Below are 16,189 nucleotides of genomic sequence, written 5' to 3'. Positions count from 1 at the left end.
AGAACTCCAGGCAGAGATAGTAGAAAGTGAAAAAAAATGATTCTCCTTAGGGTTAGAGCAGAATCGTCACTCTAAATTAGGGACACCATCAAGAGGGTACAAGGGGAACTCATGGATGGTGCTTAGAGAAGCTGGGGGACCTGGCCGTCCTGATCTGTCACTGGCCTCCCCATTGGCCCTCGCGTCCTGTACCCTGGACTACCTATGTCTGGGACCTTGTGGACTTTGGAGCCCAAATGGACCTTTTTTGGAGATTGGGGTCAGGTGGCCTTTTCAAGAGGGATTAGATCCCTGCTGGCATCTCTCTGGACTAGGGTTTCCTGAAGAAGTCACGTGACATAATCATCATGACCCAAACGGAAGACCATATAGTGATATTTTCTTGGGGAGTTTCTTTAAGATAGAAAGTTCTATTGACTTTCTCCTCAAGTAGAATAGGAAATCAGGGACCCTAAACCTGCGTAACACTAAGTAACAACCAAAACTGGGTGACCTGGTAACAAATCACCCGGTTCTTCAGCTAGAAGGACAAGCGGCATTGAGCCGCTCCACAAGCCGCCTTCGGCTTCTATCCTCATCAAACATGTTGAGGTTCCTCACCTCTCCACCGATGAGTGTCTACCTGCCTCTAACTATCGAGGCTCTTGCCATAAGATCCTTGCCGAGCCTCAGCATTTAGAACATTTTTGTTTCTTTTATTCGCCTACGTTTACTGGACATCGTTCTTCGCTTATGTTCTTCGCTCTTCACTGATTGACTTAATTATTATCCATTAACTAACTATAGCAACGAACCGTTTCCTTGGAGATATTATCTTCTGAGGGCAAGAGTTGGGATGGAATTTTTATAACTCCATTAGAGACCATTAAGCAGGGAGTGTTTCAGGAAATGAATGAGGAACCTCTCATAGCCATACCATCTAAGTGTCCTTCTTCAGACAAGGGCAGTCCCTCGTTGGCCACAATTCCCCAAATAAGAACCGATCCAATGCATGGTTAAATTCCTTTACTGTATTTACCTCTGCCACTTTTGCTGGGAAGCTGTTCCACTTATCAACTACCCCATCGATAAAGGGAAAATCTTCTTACGTTACATCTAAGCTTCCTGTTGTTTCAGACCATGACCTCTTGTTCCTTCTCCTCCTACTGTGCTAAAAGTTAAGCCAATATCATATGACACTTTCCATAATCAAATCTTATATCGGCAAAAGTAATGATAGAAAAATGTAGTGGTGATGTTCATTTGCATGTTGTCGCTGCACGGAAATCTTTTAGGCAGAGGAAAAAAGCCTCAAAAGTCCGGAGTTGACGGGGTTTTTCTGGGAAAATGGGGAAGGCAGGATTTACCAAACAAAGTAAGTAGCTGCAGCTGTTTAAAGCTGCTGTCCCACTTAGAAAACAATGTTAATAGAGCTTTGTAGGATGTTAAGCAAATAAACCTTAGCAGATCTGTCATTTTATTTTTTTTCCCTCCAATCGCATAAAAACATCTCGGAAATGGTTTTTTTGTCGCAACAACCTATCAGTGCCTGCTTGTATGTCACATGACAATTAAGAAGTCCTTGAAAGACGAGGAATGAGGCAAAATCTTATGGGAATATTTATTCTCTGTAAAAGGTCTTGGAATTCAGCTGTATTAGGAAAGATGATTTAGTTACGAAAGTGTTAAATTCAACAGAGGGGGGGCGCCATTAAGAAGAAGAGAAGGGAGGGATAAAGTCTATAAAATTAGTGAACTGAAGCTCTAATAAGATACAGGGAACTCGCCATAAATAAAATTATAACATATTTTTTACTTCCTTCACTCTTCTTTCCATCTTTATCATCCTTTTTTCACTACTTTCCCCTTTCCCTCTTTCTTCCTCCCCAGGGCCGGCCCGACAATGGAGCTGAGTGGGGCAACCGCTCCAGGCGGCACTTTTGAAGGAGCGGCACTTTGCCGGCCCAAGCCCTTTTTTTTTTTTTTTTTTTTTTTAAAGCGAAAGAGAGAAAGGGGCGCCGAGTGGTTTTCGCTTACCAAGCTGTCAGTACCCGCTCGGCGCCCCTCTCTCCTCTGCGGCGAGTCTCCCTGTTCGGTCTCGGTGCCGGCTTGTAATGCTGAGCGCCGGAAGATTTCCTCATAGCCGGCTCCGAGACGGAACAGGGAGACTCGCCGCAGGACTGCTGAAAGGTAAGTACAAGGGGGGCGTCAGGGACGGAGGCAGAGGAAGGGTAGATAATGGGGGGGGGGCGGCATTTTAAAATTCGCCCCAGGCGGCATTTTGCCTTGGGCCGGCCCTGTTCCTCCCTTCCATTCCTTCCTTCCTTTACTTGCTTTCATTTGTTCCTCATTTCCATTCTTTCTTCTTTTCCCTCCTTCCTTCCTTCTCTTCTCATCTCTTCTCTTTTCCCTACTTTACTCTCTTCATTCCTTCTCTCATTCACTCTCTTCATTCCTTCTCTCCTTCACTCTCTTCATTCCTTCTCTCCTTCCTTCCCTCTCTCTCTCTTTCCTCCCATCATCTTTAACGTATGTTGTTTTTCTTCCAGAGGATTGAGCTACAAAAAAAACCTCTTTCCAAATCTCATATTTCACAGTTCTATAGACCAACAAAGCCCCGTGTGATGATGTTTTTACTTTTTACTTATAGAAATCCACTATATGCGTATACAGTGGAAGCAGCCATCTACCTCAAGATGTTTCTTCCCCATTAAGTTTGCTCTCTCCCACGATTAAGTTGCTGATCGTTGCTGATTGGTTCAAGCAGCCGTCATAACGGGAGAGCAGAAGGAAGAGAACTTCAGGACAGGAAATTAATCACATATCGCTTCTTTGGCCCCTGTGTGCCGCAGACATCTGCTTCCCCGGGAAACAATATTCTCTTACTTCTAAATAGAATATCTCCAAAACAATTCCACTGATTGACAAGCGAAAAGCACAAGCTGTAGGTAGTTTTAATTAACGAATCTATTTATGCTAAAAGCCGCCATGGCGTAAAAGAGAAATTGCAGAATTTGCTATTTCTTCCCTTCTTTTAACTTTCTGACGTCTTGTCCTAACCTTTATCGGACTCGGTTACCTCCCTAAATCTTTACTTAATGATTTGCACTTAAAGCCAAACAACTTCTGCCCATCGATTTTTTTTTTTTTATTTTTTTTATTTTTTTTATTTTTTTTTTTTGCTACAGCAGACAAAGTACATTGATTTCCGTGTACTAAATAATGCAATTAAACCGGCGGGAAGGGGGTTCTTGTCAGGCCCTCTCATCTTCAGGCTCTGTTGGTTTTTAATTTGATTAGAAATTATTTATGCCGGAGCTGCGTAAGACGGAAAGGATCCACCAGCTGATCTTTTATTGATGCAAAATGTTTCTGCGCTTGGACAGAATGTAACAAAAAAATAAAATGTTCCAACACATATACTGAACAATATATTAACCATTATACGGTGGCGATTCGGGGTATCTCGTCGACTCATGGGGTCCTATTCACTCCAGGAAGTGTCGTATTTATGAGAAGGCCTAACGCAGGGCAACGTCAAAACCACCTCCGTCCTCACTGCTGACGTATGATGTCATATCATGGATTTATTTAAGTGCAGATTTTTAAAGAACAAGTAAATATATTTATATACTGGTGTGTATATATATATATATATATATATATATATATATATTTATGCTGCTATGGCAACAAATTGTTTGACCCTAATCAGAACAGGAAAGAAATATGGATGGGAAAAACTTTTTTCCGGGCAATGTTGGGGTCATGTTCTAATTTAAAATATACCTCTAAAAATGTTTTTGGTTTTTTTGTTCTTAAACAGCACTGAGCAATAATGCCCATCCCTGGGGTATTTAAGAAGGTGGCTGAGGGGCAGCAATTTCAGCGAAGCGTTGGCACAGTGGACAGCCCCAAAAAGTTCAGAGGGCAAGATTTCAACGATATCCGAGAAACCTGCTTCAACCGCAGACAGCTGTTTGAAGATGAGACCTTCCCAGCGCATCTGTCCTCCATCGGCCAACAGCTGCTGCCCATGGACAAACTCCTCAGCATCAAGTGGAAAAGACCAAACGTAAGTCACCGGCTCCACCGAGAACGTTAAGGATTTATTATTTAATATAAAAATTATCTCTTTTATTTTCTGAGGAACTATGCGGCGCGGGGGCCATTACTGTATACAGCGCTGGGGGTTATATTACTGTATACAGCGCAGGGGGTTATATTACTGTTTACAGCGCTGGGGGTTATGTTACTGCATACAGTGCTGGGGGGTTATATTACTGTATACAGTGCTGGGGGGTTATATTACTGTATACAACGCTGGGGGGTTATATTACTGTATACAGTGCTGGGGGTTATATTACTGTATACAGTGCTGGGGTTATATTACTGTATACAGTGCTGGGGGTTATATTACTGTATACAGCGCTGGAGGGGGGTTATATTACTGTATACAGCGCTGGGGGTTATATTACTGTATACAGCGCTGGGGGGTTATATTACTGTATACAGCGCTGGGGGTTATATTACTGTATACAGCGCTGGGGGTTATATTACTGTATACAGCGCTGGGGGGTTATATTACTGTATACAGCGCTGGGGGTTATTACTGTATACAGCGCTGGGGGTTATATTACTGTATACAGCGCTGGGGGGTTATATTACTGTATACAGTGCTGGGGGGGTATATTACTGTATACAGTGCTGGGGAGGTTATATTATTGTATACAGTGCTGGGGGTTATATTACTGTATACAGTGCTGGGGGTTATATTACTGTATACAGCGCTGGGGGTTATATTACTGTATATAGCGCTGGGGGTTATATTACTGTATACAGTGCTGGGGAGGTTATATTATTGTATACAGTGCTGGGGGTTATATTACTGTATACAGCGCTGTGGGTTTATATTACTGTATACAGCGCTGGGGGTTATATTACTGTATACAGCGCTGGGGGTTATATTACTGTATACAGTGCTGGGGGTTATATTACTGTATACAGCGCTGGGGTTATATTACTGTATACAGCGCTGGGGGTTATTACTGTATACAGCACTGGGGGGTTATATTACTGTATACAGCGCTGGGGGTTATATTACTGTATACAGCACTGGGGGTTATATTACTGTATACAGTGCTGGGGGTTATATTACTGTATACAGCGCTGGAGGGTTATTACTGTATACAGCACTGGGGGTTATATTACTGTATACAGCGCTGGGGGTTATATTACTGTATACAGCGCTGGGGGTTATATTACTGTATATAGCGCTGGGGGGTTATTTTTCAGTGGGACTTCCCCTTTAAATATAAGTGTGCCAAGCGTTAATGTTTTTCCTGGAATTTGAAGCGCAGAATGTTTGAAGTCAGAAGGTTTTTTGCCGGAAAAACTCTACTGAATGACATAATAATGTAAAATTAGAAATTTCATCCGTTGCGCCCGTCTGATCGGCGCCCATGTTGACAAACGGATAAAGTTAAGCTGGTTTTGTAGGATTTTCCCAGAATAAAGCAAATAAAGACCAACTCTCTGGGTTTCTAAAGCAGATGGAATATCCTGGAGACGATTTTCTGTCGCTTTGAGTTAAAATGACGTTTAAACGGTTAAAGGTGTGAGACGTTATGAGGTGCGAGACGTTTTGAGGTGCGAGATGTTTTGAGGTGCGAGACGTTTTGCGTGTGAGACGTTTTGCGTGTGAATACTCGGACATGGAGTGTAAACAGCGCCTAATAACACAAATACAGAACGCGGCCCAAATTTGCCTTCGAAGAGTAAATATTACTTATAGAGTGAATAATAGATAAAATGAAAAGTAAAGACGCGTGATTTACTGTATTAGACAAATTCAAGTCATTCTCGGTCACGTATGGCTGTTTTTGTTCTCATATCAAAAACCAGCAGATCTGCCAGTAGATCGGCCTCATTCGGCCCCCACCTAGTCGCCCGTTTCTCTCTTGAGTAAAGACTCAAACCTTAATCAGTCGTTGGTCTCGTCTTAGATTCAGGAGCCGTATGTCTATCCCATGCATGTTTAATACCCTCACCGTATTACCCTCTACCACTTCTGCTGGGAGGCAGTCCTACTTGTCTACCACTGACATCATCGGGACTAGGGGGGGATCCAGGTAGCTGGAGCCAGAAATTTCCCAGTTATGGTCGTTTTTCATTATTACCGACACACCATCAGGATTACACATCAAAGTTATTCTTGAACAAGGTTAACAAAAAGTGATTTTATTGTCCTATAGGTTGCTATGGTGACAGCATTACAAGTTTTGCCCCAGAATCACTTCTTATGCACAATACCCAGTTTTTTTTAACTTAATTTAAAAAAACATTTTTTTTTAACCAATTACATTCACAAAGCCCTGGATCGCAATGCTATCCTAGAATAAAAAGTCAGGAAAAATATACCGGTATCCTGGTGGAGATTCCTTAAAAGTCACTTCACTGATTTGACTATAATTTATACAGGGCCTGCTCAGCTATTGCCATAGAAGAAGCTCATTGAAAGTCAGCCTTTTATAAAGAAAGCCCCAGGCGAGAGCATGGAGCAAGAAGGGCGCATGACTGAGGGGACGACAGGCAGCCCTCTCCCCCTCCCGTTTTCCTGTTTTTTAGTAAATTTGCTGAGTCAGCTAGGGGGGCCGGCGGGCAATGTTGATTGACAGCCCTGAGCTGACGATTGATAGGTGTGCATCACCTTACTGTGCTTAGGGGTGGGGGTCACTATATATATGGGAGCCCACCCCGTTTAGGTCACTTTTTCGATTGACCAGGAAAGCTTTCCCTCCCTCCCACCCCTCTTTTTTTCTGTTTCTTGGCGGTTGGTTATCAAGCTGGCATAGTGCAAGGGTTAACCACCTTAGGTGTGGTTTGACCCGTGGTGCACAGGCCCTCGGCCTAAGTGCAGGACACTCCTTGGGCTTGTGCCTTGGTGAATCCTAGCCGTGACAATGGCTGCCATGCAGGGGACGCCGGTGGTCTCTACGTTTTTACGGTTTTACGCCTGTGCCAGCCGGTTCGGTTGTTTACAATTTAGGGTTACGATTTGTAGCCTTTATATTTTGTTTACAATTGTTAGTTTTAAGGCTTGCACGTGTCATAGTAAGTCGGGTGGTGCGGCACGTGCTTTGCTATATTATATACTATGTTATATGTGTTTACAAATAAAGTTCATTTTACTATGAATAAAGTTATTTATATCTGTGTCACGGTGTGGAAGGCGTAAAGCGGACTGCACCGTGGCCTTATTTTTCCATAGTTGACTATAATAAAGCATTATATTATTTACTTTGTGTTTGTGTATTTATTGTGGGAAGGGGGGTAAAGAGGGCGTCGCATTGGCGCTACCTCAGTCATGCAGATTGCAGTCAGGGATCTGAAAGGTTTAACTCTCTTGTTATGTCTAACGTTAATAAACGTTGCCCAAAGACTTTGGCTTTAACTTTAACTACAACAAGCCACGTTTCCCCCCCCTGGCCTTGGTGAAGTGTTTGCCATAAATATGTATTGTATGGGAGGTTCACTTAATACTTTTTCGGTCCGAGGTTCTAAAGTTCATTTGCTTTGTGTTTCTTGTCACATACAGTAGATATTTAATCCCCTACACAAAGAACTCCTCTGTGACTCAGCGTTTGCCCCGGCTATTATGTTTCCAGCATATAATTCATACAAATAAGACTACAAAAATAGTCTTTAATGTGCCTTAATGTGTTGTTTGTTTCAGATGTTGTGTAGTATTCTAGTTGGCATCGTGCAATTTATCCCATAATACTAGGGTTTAAAATGTTAGCTAATAGGTTTACAAGACGTAGCCCCTCCCCCCTACACAAAGGAATCGCCCCCGGGGCATTTTCTTATCACCAATACCCCCCCCCTTTTTCTGGATCTTAAGGTATAGAATCTTTGGACATACCCCAGGAGTTTGACCAGGTTGGACCCGGAGTCTCCGGGGCGAAGGGCTGCTTCCCTGGGTCTCTGGGTCACTTTCTTTTAAATTTTTTTTTTATTATTATTTTGTTATGGGTGATTGTAGGGAAATATTTGAAATTTAGAAATGTTCATTTTAAATTTCAATTATGTTAATTTTAAAATTGAAAATGTTTATGAAACCTTTTGGCAGTCTGTCCCTTGATTTTTTTTTCTCATATTTGTATTTTTAGGGTTATTTAAATCTGTCTTTAAGTGATTATCTAGGGGTACTTGAAAAAACAAGGGCCATGAATAATAATAATGGTATAGAATCAAAGATCACAAAATATTCTTCAGGAATTTCCAATGAATAATTCATGATTTTGGGTGTTTTTAAATGTTTTGTGCTGTATTAGATCTCTAGCTTTCTAGAAAAACAGAACTGCTTACAGAATATGTCTCATCTTTCCACTAGAACGTTCTGGATTAAATATTGTACATTTGAGTGAAGTGTATTTACTCAGCCAACGAGATCCCTCAAGCTCCTCTCCATAGCTTTTACATCGTATGACACGGACTATTGAGGATTTAGTTGCCATGCAATAAGACAAAACATAAGTACCCGTTACTTACAAGAATTCCTAACAAGAAGAGAGTGACTATTTCATAATAAGTCAACCAATTAACCATGTATTACGATATTGTTAAGTTAATAGAAATATATAATGATGTCATACTCAAATACCCAATACATGATGTCATATGAATGCATAAGCGCAGAAAACTCTATTATAATTTCCAGGGATACATTTCATGATAAAGAGGGTTGTTGGAGATCTGAAATGTATTTACATTGATTATTTTGTAGAACAATCAACCAGTATCACAATTTTTGGTTTAATAATATAAAGTCAGGCCATATTAATGCGTCCATAGACAAAGGGCAGGGCCGGCCCAACATTTTAAACTTCGCCCCAGGCGACATTATGTCTTGGGCCGGCCCTGACAAGGGTATGAAGAATGAGTGTGTTGTCATGAATGTGGTGACAACAAATTCAGAGATAATGCATCCCCTCAATGTTTCAGATGTCTAAGCTGCCTTATTGTTTGCATTTCCTTGGTTTTCTAACTCTCACTCACGCTCTCTCACACTCTCTCACACTCACACTCTCTCACCCTCTTTCTTACACTCTCTCAATGTCACTCTACCTTCTCCGCCAACCGCTTCCGTGTCTCCAGCTCTTTTTCGGCGGCTCCGCATGGAGAAGTGGGGAGAGGCTCAGCCTCATAGCGGAAGTACTACACCAGGCCAGAATAATGCTCCCCTCCATGCCTCCAATCAGGGGAGAGGGTGTGCAGAGAAACTCCGCCCCTTTGCGGAAGCACTCCAGAAGGCCAGGTTAACAGAGCTAATAGAGGGGAGAAGCGGCCGAAAAAAAGAACAAAAAAAGGGAGAGGGGTAACAAATTTTGTTTGAACCAAATGGAAGAAGCCCTCTAAATTTAATCTGAACCAAAAGAGTAGTTAACACAATGCGTTGTCCGAAAATGAATGAAACAAAAATAAAACTATAAAATGGTCCATATGCACAAGTCTACCAATTATATTTTTTCACTGATTTGTGTTTTGGAGATAAACATAATATTAAGGGGAAAATACATTATGCAAATTACACTTTCATGTGTATTCTAAACGGCTACGGAAAAATTGGTGAATTTGAAGAATGGTGTATGGCAGCTGCAGTTTAATGTTGATAAACATAATATAACGCAGTTGGTACATACAAATCAGAAAAGACTAAGGGATTGCAGCGTGTACGGCTTTGAAGAGCGAAGAAGGGACGTGATAGAATGATTTAGATACATTAAGGGGTTTCATTTAAGTACAGGAGGAAGGTTTGTTCCAAAGGAGGAGAAATGTTAGAACCAGAGGCTATAATCTAAAACTAGATAATCTTAATGCATTTCAGTGGAATAGGGGGATTAAATGTATATGTTTTCTTATAATTCCCCATTAAAGAAAAACAAAAAAAATGAAATTCTAACCCAAAGATCCTTAGTGGAAAACCATTGCTAGTTTACTGCTTTTGACTATATTCATTGTATATATTAATGGGAATGACATTAAAAAAGATATTGCCAATTTCCTTATGTTTAATGTTTTAGATTCTAGTGAGTAATTAATTAATGTTTTGACTGAAAACAAAGATTCTTATTAGAGCTTGAAAAAATTGGAGAAAGTCTTGTCTGCTGACAAATTATCAACAAAGATACAAAGATATTATATATATATATATATATATATATAAATATATTTATTATGACTGTTACATTAAATCTGTAAGCCAATTAGTATACAATTTGACTGGAAAAAAATGCCTTCAGTACAATAAAAATAATTAGATTTGTTTCCCCCTTTTTTTTTTAAATCAGAGATTTTAATTGGGACATTCCAGAAGCAAACGCTAAATTCAGATTCCAATTAGTTTTGTAGTTTAACAGAAAAGTGTTTCTTCCTTAACTCCAACCTCTAATCTTCAAAACTGCAATAAAATAGATAATAACGATTTGTGTGATTAAAGTGTTAATTTTGAAGGGGGTCTCAACATCATGGTCATTATATATATATATATATATATATATATATATATGGTTTTTTTTGGTTTTTTTGTTTTTTTTTTAAGGTTGCCAAGGAAAGGATATTTAAACAAATTCCTTATAATCAAACACAATTCCTTGGTCAGAAGGCAGATATAGTACAGAGGAGACGGGCTTCTTTCTAAATCATTGTATCATGTACTCTGTTGTCACAATGTACTCATGTGATGTCACAAGATTACTTATGACTTCATTTAGAGCTAATAGCGTTCCAGAAATTTGTATTGTCCTACTAGAATATAGCTTTATACGCATCCCGATACATTGGCTTTCAGCCTCGTCAAGTCTCCCTAGACCATTATACTGATCGTTATTTGCCAAATTCCGGAAGCTTTATCTGCCATGAGAAGAAAGAAAAGGAAAGAGAGAAGAAAAGTGTGCTCCATATTTTCTTTGTTCTCTGCAGCGGGCATTACTTAAAATCATTACGTTATGTTAACAATGCCCGTACATGTACTGGCTCAAAATGCATTGTTTTCAATGGGTTTAGGGACCGCCCGTTGTCCTTAAGGGGTTAATAGAGCTCCAGCATATTGCGTTGCGCTATTACTACCGGGGAGGAGAAGGGAACTTTAACCCCTTGAGGACAATGGGCGGTCCCTAAACCCACTGAAAACAATGCATTTTGAGCCCGTACATGTACGGGCTTTGTCACTAAGGGGTTAAAAACATTAAAATGACAAAATTGACAATAACAGTAACGCACGTTGAGAAGGCCACATACAGTCGTATCTGTCGGCCGTCACTCAGCACAGTGGTGGACAATCCAACCCAATTTATCAGCATGAAGCGTCTGCTCCCCCCCAGTTACACTAATATAAAGGCACCGTACTTTATCCCCGTGCGATCCATCATCTCCTGCCAGTTACCGGCATTAAATCTTCCCACGAAACCGCCAGCTGAGCCAAAATACATCTTTGTGAAGTGAAATACTAACGTTGATATAATCCGTCAGCCCATCTTTTATTTAACGGAAAGCACTGTTTTTTTATGAAAAAAAAATTCTAGCAGGACTGTATTGACGGAGAGGCGCTCTAAAATAATTTACGGTCATCGGTACTCGTTAGCGACTATCGAATTACTCCTCTAAAAACGCCATCGTGATACAATGTATAAATCCTCTAACCATTGATTAGAAATCGGTGTTAGGTGCGGAGACGAGCCGGCGTTAAAGCCCTTCCTGGGGCAGAATATTCTGTATATCGTCTTCTCGATAAGATTCTGCCCCTGTAGCTTTGAACTGCCTGGCTGTATGGCGACACACTCACCTGGATCCCCGGAGCCATCCTTTACATTACATTTATTTATATAGAGCCAGCAGATTCCGGGTGGGCGGTCCTACAGATGTTCGTGGGCAGGGCCGTGGACGTGGGGGGGCTGGCCCCAAAAGCATACACATTTAAAAGTGATAGGAGAGAGGGAAGTGGGCGGGTGGGTGGGGGGTAGTTAAATTAAAATGTAAAGTCAGGCAAAATAAAATCAGTTTTGCCTGATATTCAGACGATTTCTTGCAGGCCTGTGCTGTTTCGCCAAAAATACCTAAATTATAATCAATAAAAAATAATGTTTTTATTTTGCTTTCGCGATGCTTTGCCAACAACAGCTTTTTCGAAAATAAATATTTATATTAAGGGATAAAGAAACCTAATCCATTTGTAATATTGATCATGGGCCGACCTGTTCTAGATCTCCGCTAACGTCGCATTAAGCGTGTTTGACTGGTAAACAGTTGGAGCTTATATGGAGCTCGCGGGTCACCTTGACAAAGAATTAATTGGCAGCGACTCATATTCCGAATCCAAATGCTGCGTTCCCAAGGCATGTTTATTTACCATTACAGAGGAGAATAAATCCATCCATGTTATATTTACAGGTGACGTGTGGCCAGGGCAAGTGAGAAGTGGGAAGCCTGCTCACTCGCAACTATAACGTCCCCTCTTTTATTTTTTTCCTTATTGGTGGAGAGGTGCTATAATGATTACGTAGAGAACTTAATGGGGAGGAATAATCATGGAGATTCTGAGAACAGGAAGTTAAGGTGGCGGCTCCCGTGGTATACACTGACGGCTAGCTTCTAATATATAAGTTATGGCGGACTCGCTTTAATAAGGTTAGGTTATATATAGAGTGGTTAGATAAAACGTGCCCCGAGAATCTAGGTGAGCTGAAGGTCACTCTTTATTGGTCAAAGGGAATTGTTGGCAGAAAATGTTACAAACAATTATTTCAGTTTATTTGAAGACCTTGAAAGTTTTTTTTTTTCTAACTACTCATTCACTCTTTCTTTCTTTGCTTTTTTCCTTTCTTAATTCATTCCTTCCTTCTTTCTTTTTCTTTCCCCTTTCCCTTCTTTTTTCCGTCCCTTCTTCTTCTTTTTCTTTCTTTCTTTCTTTATTTCTTTCTTTCTGTCTTTCCTTCTTTCCTTCCTTCCAGAATCTCAATGAGCTGGAGCTTACTCTTTATTGGGCAAAGTGAATTCTTGGCAGAAAATGTTACAATTATTTCAGTTTTTTTGAAGACCTTGAAACCATTGACTGCTTTTCTTCCTTCTTCCTTTCTTCATTTATTCCTTCCTTCTTTTTTCTTCCCCCTTCCCTTCTTTTTCCTTCCTTTCTTTTACCTCCTTCCTTCTTCTTTTTCTTTCTTTCTTTCTTTCTTTCTTTCTTTCTTTCTTCTGGAGGTTATTCTTTATTGGGCATTTAAGTGAATTCTTGGCAGAAAATATTAGAAACACTTCAGTATTTTAGTTTCTGTTAAGACCTAGAAAGGTTTTTCTTTTCTAACTACTCTTTTACTTTTCTTTCATCCTATACTTCTCTCCTTTCTTAATTATTTTTTACATTCTTTCTTTCTCTCTCTCTTTCATATTTTCTTTTGTGAATTATTTCTTCCTTTCCTTCCTTTCTTCCTTCCTTCCTTCCTTCTTTCTTTTTTCTTCCCCTTCCCTTCTTTTTGCCTTCCTTTCTTTTACTTCCTTCCACTTTCTTTCATCCTTACTTCCTTCCTTGGTTGATGCTTTCCCTCCTTCCTCTCTCTCTGTGTTCCTTTTTCTTTCATCCCCTCTTTAACCCGTTCCTTCCTTTCTTTGTTTATTCCTTCTTTCTTCTTTCTCTTTTTTGTTTCTGTATATATTACATTTAAAAAAAAATACACAATCTCCCCTTTCAATCGCAGTCTCCAATAATTCCGATTCTGGTTTAAAACCGCAATGTCCTCTCTGATTACCTAATGGCTACTAATGTGTAACTCTTCTTATTTCCTTCAGGGCTGCAAATGATATTAAAAGGAACGCAATCCCTAATGTGCATTCCGAGAGTAGATGAGGAGAATTAATGCATTGTAAAATGAGCTACACATTCCAATTTTGTGTGTGTTTTTAAGCATGAATCAGTGAATTATTTTTTTATTGTCGTTACGGTTTATAAAGGCTTTGGAATGGAGTCAATAGTGTGTAAAATGGTTAATTTATTTTAAAGTGGATTGTACTCCTAATGAAAAACAAAAGGGTAGTCTCGATTTAACCCTTTGAGTGAAAACACATTTTAAGATTGGCGCTGTGAAGTTTACAGTATAATAAACAGTGTCATTATCTAACTAGATAGATGGACGGATAGATAGATAGATTGTCAGCTCCTGTGAGCCGGGCCCTCCTCACCTGCTGTTTCTGTAAGTCAGATTGTTATGTTATATACTACTTGTTCTGTCCTGTCTACCCATTGTACAATTAATAATAAAATAATAATTTTTCATTTTATTAAATTATGTTAAATGTGTTCATTTCTATGAATGTCTGAACTTGGAAGAAGAACCCCCAACAAAACCAATGAAAATGAAGAAAAAAAGCTCAAAATTTTAGTTTTTGAAATGTGCTGTCCCCCCCCCTCCTCTCTCACGTTCTCTCCCTACCTTCTCCAGCAACAGCTTCCGTGTCTCTCCTTCTCCGTTCCACCTGCTCTATTGCTCCGCTTCGGGGGAGAGATTGTCCCCACGTTGTCTACTTTGAAGTGGAGAGGAGAATGCAGACAGAGGAGCGGAGAAAGAGAATGGGATTTTGAGACAGGGAAAAGGACATTAAGGGAAGAAAGAAGGGGTTTAAGTTACAAAGAGGGACCTGCCAAACTTAAAAGGGACTTATGGATGGCATGGAAATCCTCTCCTGGACCTCTATATGCTCTTCTATGGTCATGTAGACTAATTAAAAAGTATCTCAAACCACAAAGGCAATTTCTCTTGTATTAGTAAACCTATCAGAAATTATAAAAAAATAGATACAAATAACATTTCTTCCATAAATTTGTATTTTAATAATGTGAGTAGCTTGATTTTGAATGCTTTGCCTACAAGGAAGGAACTCAGTGTAGCGTTGAGGACCGTAAAGGACTAAATCGTTGGGATATAGTTAAAAAGTTATTTATAGCAGAAAGATCCGGAACCACTGAGGCGCAACCTAATCAGGAGAAGCTGCTTTAACAGAACAATTGTTCATTGCGAGAAGAAGTTGCCCTGTGCGGTTCAATGATCGCTCAAAAGCGGCGTCTAACACATCGAAATGAGATAATCGCAAGGTGTGAATGAGCTTCTGATGAACACTCATCAGCAAATCAAAGACACATGAAGAAGATGCAGAATATTATATTTAAAGGGAAATGGTAGCTACCGCCGCATTCACCACAATGTATTTATCGGAACCATCTATAATGAGTTATTGTTGCTTGTCTATCACATTAATTGCATCGCGGGTATTTAGTTTTAAGAATTTACTTAATGGAAACTGGGGTCTGTGGCTGAGAGGGGCACCACTATGTAGGTATATTTATTGACGCTGTCAAGTTCTGTCACGGACTGGGTCCAAGCTGATGGCAGAAGGACCCAGCGCGCCCGATGGTTGTTTGCAAGAGTCTCGATGCAGCAGTGGAGTCTGGGGCAGGGCCTGGTGCAGGGTGACCACACTCACCCAGGCGTTGAGCACCTAGGAAGTGCAGCCAAACACCAGCGCCCTGATATGGCAGCAGATGTAGTCCAGAATAAAATGGAATCCTGCAGGCACCCAGGAGCAGGCATGAAGCATATCACACGGATCACGAACAGGATGCTGCAGGCTGGGAGAATGAAGGCTAAGCAAAGGGTTAATGTAGCAGACACATAACACAGCAAAGGAAAGGGAGACCAGGCAAGAAACATGATATAGAATATACATGAGAAGTGGCTAGAAACAAGATATGAATAGAGCAAAATATAAACAGGCACTAGACGAGGAATAAACATAACTAGACAAGACATACATAGTACAGGGCACAACAAAGGACAGGGAAGAAGGCAAGGAACACAGGGGAAGGAGTGAGGAGCCGGAACCCTCGGACGCTTCTCCTATAAGCAAGGATAGGACATATTAACAGGGACATGGGGAGAGGAGAGAGGAACCGGAATCCTCAGATGATTCAAGGAAGAAGGGCAAAGGTACATAAAGACACACAAACATGACTACAGAAACTAGCCTAGGACTACAAGATAACTATTGGAGATTTCGTCACATGATATGGCCATAGTATGCTTAGCCCACCACTACGCCAAAGTACTCCAATGACGGTGGGTCCTAACGCTAATCCCTGCTGACAAGATACAAAACAAACCAC

At 40.5% G+C, this 16,189-nt stretch overlaps 1 protein-coding gene across 1 annotated transcript in view; it reads left to right on the top strand.

Moving 5' to 3' along the window:
• The first annotated feature begins 3,817 nt into the window (after positions 1-3,817).
• LOC149281671 (calpain-13-like) overlaps positions 3,818-16,189 on the top strand; it is a 37,633-nt gene continuing 25,261 nt past the window's right edge. Inside the window, exon 1 of the mRNA XM_089499102.1 lies at positions 3,818-4,054. Within this exon, the coding sequence (XP_089355228.1) occupies positions 3,818-4,054 (237 nt within the window). The remainder of the gene's footprint in view (positions 4,055-16,189) is intronic.

This window comes from Sceloporus occidentalis, unplaced genomic scaffold (assembly GCF_023333645.1).
Source record: "Sceloporus occidentalis isolate IW3139 unplaced genomic scaffold, rSceOcc1.0.p SCAF_129, whole genome shotgun sequence".
NCBI lineage: Eukaryota > Metazoa > Chordata > Lepidosauria > Squamata > Phrynosomatidae > Sceloporus > Sceloporus occidentalis.
Note: the sequence above shows the minus strand (reverse complement) of the source record. Positions and strands in the feature narration are given on the sequence as shown.